The 12609-nt window shown below is 37.4% G+C and overlaps 1 protein-coding gene across 1 annotated transcript in view; it reads right to left on the bottom strand.

Moving 5' to 3' along the window:
* The window catches only part of CUNH9orf3 (chromosome unknown C9orf3 homolog), a 200152-nt gene that overhangs the window by 69138 nt on the left and 118405 nt on the right, over window positions 1-12609 (bottom strand). The window contains exons 11-12 of the mRNA XM_009273058.1: window positions 12417-12479; window positions 11704-11787 (exon numbers count right to left, since the gene is read on the bottom strand). Of these exons, the coding sequence (XP_009271333.1) occupies window positions 11704-11787; window positions 12417-12479 (147 nt within the window). The remainder of the gene's footprint in view (window positions 1-11703; window positions 11788-12416; window positions 12480-12609) is intronic.

Genomic DNA, 12609 nt, shown 5'->3' on the forward strand with positions numbered 1-12609 from the left:
TCTGTAGGTGAGTAATCCAGAGTTCATTTTTCTACGTCCATAATCAGGTTTTCATAAACTTTAACAGATACTCGCAATGTTATGGCCAGGTAAAACTCACACAATAGTCTTCAAAAGTAACTCTTTTCACTAGCAGATTTGTTGAGTCACAAGGGATTTTTATTCTGTCATGAAAAGACATTTTTACAACACATTAATCATTTGGCTACCATATTCTAAGCTGTGAGGGTAATAAAAACATTCAGATGAAGATGGCTCAGGAAGAGATAAGCTGAAAACCACTAGCTTTTTATTGATGAAAGGAGTACAGTCAAACACTGGCTAGCATATGATTTGGAAACATCAAGTTGTATCGCAAGACAAATATGGGTAAGATACTGAAAAGCTGATGTCTAGCACAAAGAACAATTAACATTTCAATTCCCTTACTTGAAACCATCAGTCATTGCTCTGACACCAGCAACAACAAACAGGAACTCCCTGAACTCTAACAGTCACTACATCTACCAATCTCAGCATCTTTTATAAACATGAAATTGGCATGACAAGTAACAAAACACTTAGCTAAGTATATTTTTACATTACAAAGATGCAGAACTTTAAACCGCTTACCCTCTCTATATAGCACAGCTCATTTGTGTGGTAGAAGAAAGGATAGTAAGTTTCAGTAATTCTGCAGTCTATGCGTGTTTAAAACAACATCTCTGTAGAAGTTTCCCAGATTTTAATGCTGGAAATGGAATGAGGAGCAACGGTAGGGGTTACAGAAGCACACTGATGCACCCAATTTCTCTTTATTTTAAAACGAGGGACACATCAACTAAAGCAGCAGCAGCGCCATGACCTAGGTGTAAAGATGCATTGGGACCTATAACTCACTCCTCAGCTGAATGCTCAGGTGGAAAATAAGCAGGATATAAGCTAAGAAGGAAACCAGAATTCCTAATTGCTCAGCCATCTTTCTGTCACAGCAAATGTGATGTCATAAAGACAACACAATTATGGAGCAAGAAAGTGATCTTTTAGACATGATCATCTCACTAGACTGCAATAAATCAAACCACTCACTGTGTTTGATTTAGACCCACAATGAGAAGAATCATGGATACATCGGGGAGCGCTTTCTTCTATACCCAAACAGTTCAAGTATGACAATCCTAAATGGAAGTTTCTGAGTACTTTCTGTAAAAAAACACAGGCACCCAAAATAAAGCAAAAAATTGCAAGCATATGGCACCATGGAAGAGTAAACAATATTGCTTTCAGGCCTAGCCAAGGGATTACTGTTACATGAGGAAATCAAGGTTGACTTTTAAAAATCTAAAAATAATTCTTAGCATGCTTCCTGTCTCAATGCTCTGGACAAGAGAAAACAAATGAAAAGACTTAGCATCTACACGCCATCTAGGTCATTGGTATTACACAACCTCCCTTTTTAAAAACATTTCAAACAAATTCCTATACAGGACATTCACAGGCTTTAACAGATTAAAAACAAGTCCAAGATATGAAATACACCCTGGAAGTACAAAATGGCTTGTTTGCAGAAAAAGTCCCTATGTCCCTCACAAACCAAAAGAGAATCTGATAGTCTGACCAGATACTTTTAATTAAATATAAGTCGTTAAATATTTACTTACATGCCACTTTATACCAGAAGGCTAGATCACTACACAGGACATTCACGCAAGATACTTAACTCTGTATTTCTGTCTTACATAGTTGCAAAGCAGCACACATCATTAGGAGAAGTATACCTCTATAGTAAAGAATTATGTATGCAATTGTTCTTTTATCATAGGTTCCAGCTCTGCACTACTTCCAGCTTAGTAAGACAGGAGCAGACTTGTCCATCATACCTCTTTCTATGCTGTGCAGACACAACACACAGGCACATTTCTGGCTTCTAAACTAAGTATCATGCCCTCAACACCCTATCATACCATGCCTGAAAGTTTTACGATCAAAACTACTTGCACTGAAAAACACGATTTAGCAAGCTTTTATTAATTATTCTACTCTCCCTTTTGTGTTAAAAGTTACAGAACTGCATACACTCATTTAGACAAAGACAAAAAGGTAAATAGCCGTCTATTAAATTGTTATCCTTTAAAATACAGTCAAAGCCAACACTTATATTTGATACTTACCATCAGAAATCACTAACCATAGCCCTAATTCATTACTAGAAAGTATGTTCTATTGCAGTATAAATATTGATGAAACGAATCCTCCCATGCTCAAGTTCATCTTTTCAGTTACACTGCTATATGCACTGTGCCTTTCATAGTACTACTGGGGAGATGAAGTCACAGCACTAGCTTCTGTTCCCACCTCTGCTACAGGTTAAAACATCACCAACCTCTCCATACTTTGGCGCATACAGCACAAAGTGCTTGTGCTGGTTTTGGCTGGGATAGCGGCTGCGTGGTGCTTAGCTGCTGGCTGGGGTCAAACCACGACACTGCCTCATGGAAAACTGTGTGGCTTAATTCTTTGGTATTTATAACCCAGAGAGCCCTCAGGTGAAGGTCTGTGTTAGGACACCAAACTCGAAGACTTCAGTCCATTTCCTTGCCCTGCCCAACTTTCTCAGGTATCTTCGGACAAGCTACCTGGCATCTCCATGCCTTGATTTACCATCTGTAAAATCAAGATATTCTGATTTCAAGTCTGAAGGACAGAGAATTTTTAAGAGAGACATTACATGTTTTTGAGGTATCTCATGCAACAGTAATAAGGTCCTTACATAAAAAAAGCACTTTGCAATCATTTAGTAGAAGACACTTTGTAAACATACAGTTGCATTAAAACTGTATCTTGGCACTACTAGGTAATATGTTCTGAGATGTCTAGAATCTCTCAGCTACTTTTATACAACTCAATCCTGCAACTTCAAGCTGCTGTAAAATTAGGAGCAATACATGTAACACAGAAAAGCATTTTGTTGTCATGTATGTTTCCTCTCCTGTGCTGATAAACAAGCATGGTAGTTTTTCAAAGAAGGTGTTACAAAAAATAAGAGGGTGTATTAGAACAAAAGTATGGTATATTAATTACTTAGATTGGAAAAGGTTTCAAAATGCACCTTCTGTTCACATATCTGCATCTATAAAATCAGATAAGCTGAAATCACTCTCCCCAGTTTCCTAGTCTCTTCAAGCATTCACTTCTCCTAAATATGAATGCCTGTGTTGCTTGTGCTCCGCAAAAGATAAAATTCAAAACTTTTTACTTCCTTCTATTTCTTAATAAGCATTTGAAAACCTAAAAGGCTTACTCAGGGTAACACCTGTTGTCAAAAAACAGGCCATATTTATCAAGCCACAATGAAGGTAAATTTGGGTGATAAACATAGAATTCCATCTTGTGAGTTTCTCACACTATAAACTGGCATACGCTCAGAAGGGCATCTACTTTTGCTTTAACAAGCAAAAGAGGGGAGGGGAAACTGCAGCTCATAGAAGGAAACTGAGCCTAAGACAAATGAATTCTACAATTATCCTCCCTCAAGTATTATCTCCCCCCAACAATGGTTTCACCTATACTGTAAGATATATATAAAAAAAAAAAAAATCACACCACATCTCCCAGTAAAAAGCACTCCGGGCAATTAGGAGAAGTCAAATCTCCTCTTCAATCAGAAAAGTGGTCACTTGGAAAGAAGATCTTGAGGATGAATGACTAAGGCCTGGTTCAGCAAAGCGTTTAAATATATGAGTAGCTTCACTGAATTCGTCAGAAGTACAGCCAAAACACAAAGAAATCTCTCGAATTTAAACAAAAACAAGACAACCATAGTTACTGCAGAACTGGCACCGAGCTGGTCATCTTTTCTTTGAAATAAACAGGAACTTGAGCATGGAAACATTTAATACACTCTAGCTTTATTTCATTTCCTTTTGCAATACGGATGAGGGAACATAAGACACTCATCAGTCTTCCATGCTAAGGCCTAAGCCCCTTTTTTCTCAGGTATTTGTGTTAGGAGTGAAGAAGGAAACCAACTGTAAGGCAAATTCATTACGTGGGTGTTCACCGCATTTGGGGCATTCGACCTGTAGAGTACGTAGGACATAGTTCATAAAACCAAAGTATTAAATTCTGTGAGAAGCAAAAGTAAGAAATCCAATTGCTTAGGAACTTGTGTCTCATGACCAAACTGTCTCATAGGCTCAAAGTGTCAATAAAAATGTTTCCTGTAGTTGTGACAGTCATAACATCTTCCCCCTCATGTGTCTGTTAAGATTCCCAGAAATAATGGAGCTCACACTTCTGCCTTGCCTTTATGCAGGCTTTCCCCACAGCATCTCGTACAGGAACATGGCAGATTTAGAGCACTAACAAGTTTCATTGAAAATGCCCAATGGATGCCTAAATTACAGGCAGAAAAAGGGAGAAAGACACATACAGAACAACATAATTGCCTAAGCTTCTTTTCCATCAGCAATTTTTCTAGATAAAAATAAAAGCTTTTCTTGAAAAATGATTGTTAACTAGAACACAGTTATAGCGCAGGAGGACAACAAAATTCTTGTACCTTATTAAGCAAATTGTCACTGGCAATCATTTGTGAATCAGAACCGGAAAATATAAGTATCATACCCTGTGCTTCAAGAATGCTGTTCAGATATGGAGGCTGCCTGGGTGGAGCTCAATGTAGGATAAGAACTTTGCTTAATTGTACAAAGAGAAAAGGAAAATATCTTCTGTTCACTCATCCATAGTGAGACTGCAGTCCCAATAAAACGACAGATATTAGACAGCTTGTGTCTTATATCTCATCCATCAGTTCAGAATATTTTCTATATTTATGTAGCATATATATAGATATATATTTATATATATACCCATAAGTATCCATGCTAATGTCGAAACACTGTAGTGTAGTTTCAAATGTTGGTATAGGTTTCACAAAACCGGTAAGTGAAGCGTCTGATGAGAGGAACTAGACAATTTTAAGTAGTCACTCCATTTGTGCCTACAAGAAAAGTAACACAAGAAAATATATGCAGAACAGACCAAATGGGTATAGTACAATTTACACACCTTTAAGAATTCAATCCCGTCTGTTTAATTAAAGCAACAAAGAATGTATTTGCTTTTAACAGTGAGCTACCTTCCCGCTCTAACAGAGCTTCCTGGCAGGGCTGGAAGCAGAGGAGAGGATGACAGTATTGCAAGTTGTACCCATGACTACTTTTAGTACTATGGCCATCAAAAAGCAAATTAAGAACTACCAAAACCTTTTTAATCGGTTTTGTAAAAGGTCTAGCCTTCACCTTCTGTGCTTAAATATTTCTTTACATAACAATGTCCACACTTACAGACTCCTATACGTGTGCTTTTACTATACAGTATGTGAACATAATCTAAACTGAAAAAAGACACAGAATGAGGACAATAGCTAAGACTGGTCATCAAAAAATGGTTAAGCCTATTTCTGACAATGCGTAATAAATGTAAGACTGAAATAAAACACATGTAAGACTGAAATAAAGCACACGTTTGAGCCAGCAGACCATTAAACCTCCTTCGGAGTCATTACAGTCAATCACATCAAGAAGAACTTGGGGACATTTAAATCAAGTGGATTATTCAGCTGCCATGCACAAGTGTATAATCTCAACTAATAAAAAATCTATTGGAAGTTCTGTAGAAGAAAACTTATGGAGTGTTTGAATGCAGCGTACCACTTTTTTCCAAACGTAGCAAGTTGCTCCAGTTGCAAATGCCCTGACAGGGCCAGCCTTCTTTCGGCTCCTAAAACTCACTACATCACCGCTTAGAATTCACTGCATAAACACTGGTGGAGGCAGACATTTGAGAAGTACTAAAAATGATCAAATGCTTTTTGTTTTTCTGTTATTTTGGAAAGAATGAAACTGTTCTCACATTTTCCATTTCCTGTTTTATTAAAGACAAAAGGTATTTGTAAGCTAAGGTACAAAGGAGCACATTTCAACGACCAAAAACAGGGCTTTGTAACTAGGAACAACAGCAGACTGAAAAGTTAGTGGCGTTAGTAGAACCCAGTAATGTAATTCATCTTGTTAGTATCATATGATAACATGCACAAACATCGCCTCATTAAAATGCCTCCAATAAGACTGATTGCCAAATAGTGCTCCATCACAGGCGTGTAACTAATTCTTCCTACAAATCAAAAGGAAAAAAACACCCACTAAAACTGCCTTTTTCTTTCCCGCTCAAACCTTGTGTTTTACATTAAAGTGACCTTAATCTTTCACTGCACAGGATGGCTGCTGGCTTGGACTGCTATAATTAACAGTGATGTAATTATCTGTAAACTTTAAACTATTTCAACACATGGCCATGCTGGCCTGAGTTCTCCTAATTTAGAACTGGTCATCTCAGAGTCTGAAAGGGAGAGGGTGCATCATAATATGTGTGATGGTAAGTTGCTTCATTGATCTAAAAATGTGTCCTGAATGTGGCCTAATAGGAAAATTCACCCTTTGACAACATAATAATATCCATCTGGGAGACTCAATGTGAAATACGCTATGCAACAACACTTCCTTGCTAATAGAGATGGGAGCTATTAGAAAGGAAACTAAGATCCTTACACAACACTACTGCAAATAAGATACAGCTGAAACTGAGGTCAGAACTGGACTAATTTTTTAAAAATTATTATTATGGGTAAACAAAAAAATCCTCTTTTTTTTAAGTGAACTTTGAAGCGGCACTATCCTAGAAAATAATATTTTTTTTGAGCTGTACAATTAGTTTCCAAACAATCCATAAATACAGATATTTTTACGGAGATGGAAAACTAAATGCTGAAAGTGTTTCATTTTAATGGCCTAAAATTATATTCATATGTATTCAGGGGAAAGGTTTTTAAAATGACAGGCTCTATTTCTTGGACAGCTTAACAACATTTACTGCAATTCAGCTCTTGTACATGAGGTGGGTATAAAATTTTCCATCCGAATCCCTATTTGCCAAAGGAATTAGATGTTATCTGTCATCAGTGAAGGCCAACAAATACATTTACAGGGTTCCTAGAAAGTTCTGTGAGATTAACAGAATTTGGAAAGGTAAGGTATACCAAATGACTCCACTGAACACTCTCTGAAGAACGCTTTAGGACTTTTTACCATGTTTCTTTTAGCTGTTAAGCACTACACAGTGCACAAGCTCAAGAGGTGTATTTCAGATTTGATCCTTGCTTTGATTCTCAGTTTGGCACATTCAAGTAAAAACATTCATTTTGAGAAACAAAAAATACATGGTAATTAAAGTTTTAAAGTAATTTTAATGCATTATATGTTCATATTCCTTTACCTGAATTAGCAGAAGCACATCATCCTGAATAAATTCCCTAGTTAAAAGTTCTCTTCTATCACATTGCATTTTCTTCTCCCTACCTATTTTTTGCTGAGACTTCAAAACATTTTCTACTTGAAGTATAACACCACAACTTATTTTAATGAATTACAAATTTTGTTTCTTGTGTTTCAGTTACACCGGTGAATTCGTTGTTAAAGGACAAAAGAGTTATAGCATTTAGCATTAGTCATACATATCACAACTGTTTTGTTTTTTTATTTTTTTATTAGAAACTTAACAGCTATTTCAACAAAGTAATTTTTGCTCAGGTTATTAACAGAGCTTAAATGCTGACAATTGTAAATCTCTGGAGTGAGAAGAATGATCAATAGCAACAACCAATAGGAAAAAAATCAAAGACAATCACATTTTTAGTAAACTAGCAGACAAACTTTGAACACATGAAAGCAGTATTTCTGACAAAGCAGCAGAAATTATTCTGGAAAAGTTGAATTATTCCTCAAAGTTTCAGTATAGAATCAAACTAACACTGAAACAGACAAATGCAATTTTGGTAATTTGCACAAATCATCTTCCTTACCTAGTATATATAGTGTATATACACACACATATTTCAATGCTCTCCTTAACTACTGTGTACCCTTGGTATCTCATCCTACGACACCTTTTCTACCACTGGAATACTTTCAAAGCAGCTTTTATGTTTTAACACTGCACTCATGTAAAAGTGAATTAGTCTCCTAATAAAAAGGTATGTTTCCCCTCAAATACCACAGTGGATACAGGTCGCATGCTTACAATTCCACTAGTCTGACTGAAAGATCGTTTTCTTCTTACTAACACTCAGCACTGGCATGGGTAACGGAATCTTTTTTCAAGCAGGCACAGTCCAGCGTAACAACAAAAATAATAACAACACTTAGCATTTCTATCACACTCTTCATAAAACAACACTAATTTTAACCAACCAATTCTCTCCAAGCTCTGTTCTACCTTCTCTAATTTTCTCACATAAACAACATTCCTGTATTGATACACATACTGATTGCTAGATATGCTGACCAGCTAAATGACAAGATGAAGAGACAGTGTAAGATTAAATGAGGAGTAAAGAATGCATGAGAATAGGAAGGCTGACAAAAGCAGAAATGCAAGGGGTGAGTGGGTTTAAACTTGTGTATGTGCATGCATATGTATCATAAGAAAAGTCTCTATAGGGTAGTATAAACAGAAAACAAGGTGAGCAAAAGATAGCTTACAAAACAGAAAAAGTGACTGAAGGTAAACAGAAAGTAATGTACAGTACTGAAGGTGACTGAGGGAGACAGGATAACAGAGAAAGAAAAGAGGGGTAAAAGAGAAGCAGAAAGGAAAGATTGTAATAAAAGCTGCTAAGAAAAAATAAAATACTTCAGAGTAAGAAAAAGGTTTGAAAGGGAAAAAAGTTCAAAGAAAAAGAGAGAAGAACAAAAGAACAAGAACCCTTAGTTACCTTCTCACCCATGGTATTTGTTACAGTGCTGTAATCCATTGTGTGTGGGTCCACACTGGAGAGCAGCACCACACCTTTCTACATGACCTTCCCCACTAGTTCATATGCCCCTTGAGTGCAATTACTGCTACCAGTTACACAGTTCTTATCCAGCACATGGTATCTTCAAGTGTTCTTTAAATACATATATGCATATGTAAAGTCAGCTCCTACAAACTTAACTGTTTAGAAGGCAACTTTTTTCAAGAAGCAATTCCCCGGCAGTTGTCAGCAACCTTTCCTCCACATTTCTGTTTCACTTATTCCATACAGAGTTATCTCTCTGTCCTAGATTTTGTACTTGGATGCAGAAGCAGTTGTTTTGATTTGGCGGTGTCTCAGTATAGCAAAGTCATCCATCTTGTATTAGAAATAGGACTTCCTATCACAAAGAAAAAAAATGATAGAGGAAAAATCGGACAGCACAGGCACATGAAAGTTTAGAAGCTACATTTAATAAGTTAGTGCTTGTTTTGAAAGGATAAGCAAGATTAACGCAAAGCTCAGTTTTCTAGATGTAGCACAATACGTCAGTATTCTTATTTTAATTACACTTGTGATAAGAGCTGATAGCAGCTCTCTGACTTCTCTTACTGTTCTGCTTCTCACCTCCCTCTTCTCACTCCATAGTTTTATTCCTACCTCTACTACTTTCTTCAAGGGTGCCTTACTTTTCCATTACATGGTTTTTTCTTTCTTGTTCTCTTGTTTATCCCCAAGAAGTACTTAAAATATATGATGCCATTTCTGCTACAAGCCAATACGGACACAGCTAAAAATCAAGAACTCTAGTGGAACAGAGGTTAGAACCATCCACACTTACTGGTAAAAAGTCCATGTTGGAAACCTAGTTGTAACCAACTCTGAAACCAAGTAATACAATAAAGCTCTGCCAACACCAGGGAGGTCCCTCGCCCTTTTTCTCTTCTCTCATCTCTAACTGTATTGGAAAAGTCACCATTGCAATGACGAAACTTATAAGGAACATGAAGAATTCCACCCTTGGTGCCTAGTCAATGATTTCACTACCAAACATAAGGTTATTGTTACGCCTTTTCCTTCCCGTGGGGTTAAGTACTCTGCTGATGCAGTGCTGTGAATCTGCACCGAATCTCCAAGAATTACTAATCTTATGGATATTAGAAGACAATGTGTATTCTTGGCTTCAATTTTAACTCCCATTTCTGCTCACAGACCTTACTCAAGAATTACCGTTTAAAGAAACAGTGAGTATATCTTAGGTTTACGCATTAGGTTTTGCATTTCTAACATGGCAAGCCTACATGCTGAAGTTCTCTCTCACAAACCTTGAAGCAGCAGGAGGAGAACAACCCCCAAAACAGAAACGGAATTTTATTGGTACGAAGGGGTTTTGCACTGAGGAAGCTTTCCCCTATAAAAAGAGATGAGGAGGGGTGTAACAGCATAAGGTACCTTTAAGCCTACTATTAAGATGTAGCAGGGGACCTAATTTGTACCATTTAAAAATTACTTCAAAATGTATGCAGGCTGTAGCTTGTACTAGGGCTATTTGTACCGTCAATGCATTTTGCTCACAAATTCACATGATGATACATTTTTTAACTTAAAAAATTCTTCTTCACCTTAACATAAAATGATTGTAAATACAAATGCTACACATACATGCAAACAAACATTCACATACGGAAATATAAACAGAAATGGAATTATCTGGTGCAACAGTTTATGCTATCTCTGTATAGATCATGTCATTCTAAAGTACAACCACAAAGAACATCTTTCCTAAACAATGTATTCCAGTTACAAAATAAAAGTAGTAGTGAATTAAAGGATGCTATCTGGTGGTTTTTTAACTCACCATGGAGCTGGTAAATCACCCACACACAACAATGCACTTTGCAGACATTTGTCATATACTGCAATGCCCATACTAAGGCAACGCATCCCAGGAGTTGGCAGCCATGCTATCAGAAGAATTTGGCTACAGAAACAGCAATGATTCATCATGCATTCTAGAAGCACTGTCGGAACAGCAAAACAACACACTGCTATTCTAATCCTTTAAAGGTAACAAGGGTTTAAAAAAGTAATTATAAATTTGTTTGTAAAATCAAAGCAAGCAAAAACCCCATAGTTCTAATAATGCATTTGGAAATACACCTTTATTCACATTTTTTTTCTTCAGAGAACAAGAAACAGCTATTTAGTAAAAGTGTCAGCTAATTACTTACCTCTCTATGTTGTGATTTAAATGGTCAACAGTATAGAACAAAGGTTTCACAATAGCTAAATCTGGTTTAAAAACAGTTCAATTTAGGTTGTATTCAGTTTTAAAAATCCCCCGTAGTAATTTTTAAAATAACCATCCAAACACATTTTCATTAATTGAAATCTATATTACAAATAGATTATTTTCAAACTCACCCTCTGAATGAAGAGCCAACAGCACAGAGCATTTGTTTCAATGTACGTATCACATCTATTATTGTCCCAATATCCACCATGAAAACTGTTTCTCAGCCACCAGTATCTGAAAATTTGCAAATAGTGGTGCAGGCCCTGTCAAAAGCTCTCAAGTGCTATTGATCTCTCTGATGAAAGCACTCTTCTCTTTATTCCTCAGAATGTTCCAGTTAAATACAAATATAGGGAAATTTGGTCTCCTAAATTACAGACATCTGAAAAGATTATTAATTTCTTTCAATCGTAATTACATAGGGACACTGAAACTTTAACAGTAACACCCTTTTACTATCACCTTGTCGAAGAAGCTAAAGAACATCTCTACAGAGTTTAAGAGGGCGTCATCGGAAAGCATTTTGGATGCTGCCCTTTGTCCCATTACACAAACACGCATCATGAACCCTTACCTTTTGGAAAATGACTTCATCCTGCTTTCTTTTCTTTTTGCCACTTTTTCTGATCCTCTGGTTTGTCTGAATCCATTTTGTGACCTGAAGTTCAAAACCATAGTGCTTTTTTAGGAAGAAGATGCAACCTGCGTGCAGTTATTCAGCATTAGTAAGAAGCCATACACAGACTCAACACATTTTTTTCCATTGCTTCGCTGGAAAGAGGAAGAGCACTTTTCCCATCTAGAATGATATGGTCTTAGGTAATCTGGTTAGTTACTTGTGCATGGTCAAAGTGTGAGGTGGTGTTCTTCATCTTGGAGCTTTCAGTTTGAGGGGTTTTGCACAAAGAATGTGTTTGATGCCATACCAGGTTACCAAATACAAAGTTATCACTGCAGTGTGCAAAAATCCTGGGGAAAATCTCTGCGCTTTATCCCTTACACCTTCTATTTCAAGTATGAAATTTATTTCCAGCCACCCACTCAAATGTTGTTCCAGACTACCAACGCCAAATTTAGATGGTGAGGTTGTTATTATTTAATAGAGTAATAACACTTGGGTTCTTTCCCCCATACAAATATTTTTATTCCTAATACGAAAGCAGGTTTTTTTTTGAAGCAAAAGCGTGGCGGGGTGGGGAGGGGATGTCAGGTGGAAAACCCAAGGAGCACATCTGCGAGGGAAAGAAGCGGGGGGCAACGTACAGCTGCGAAAGGTTTTCTCCTCACCTCGCCGCTCACTTGCTGGACGAGCTGACACTCCTTCCAAGGCTCACCCTCCTCCAGCAAAGGCTACACAGGGAGAAAGCGCACGTTGAGGCGGGCTCGCCCGCGGAGCATCCCCGATGCACTGCTCTGCTCTCCGCTCCGCTCCCCCGGGGGCCCCGGGACGGGACGGGACGCGCTGCAGCAAGCCCGGTCG

The sequence above is a fragment of the Aptenodytes forsteri genome, unplaced genomic scaffold (assembly GCF_000699145.1).
Source record: "Aptenodytes forsteri isolate BGI_AS27 unplaced genomic scaffold, ASM69914v1 Scaffold154, whole genome shotgun sequence".
In the NCBI taxonomy this organism is placed as follows: Eukaryota; Metazoa; Chordata; class Aves; order Sphenisciformes; family Spheniscidae; genus Aptenodytes; species Aptenodytes forsteri.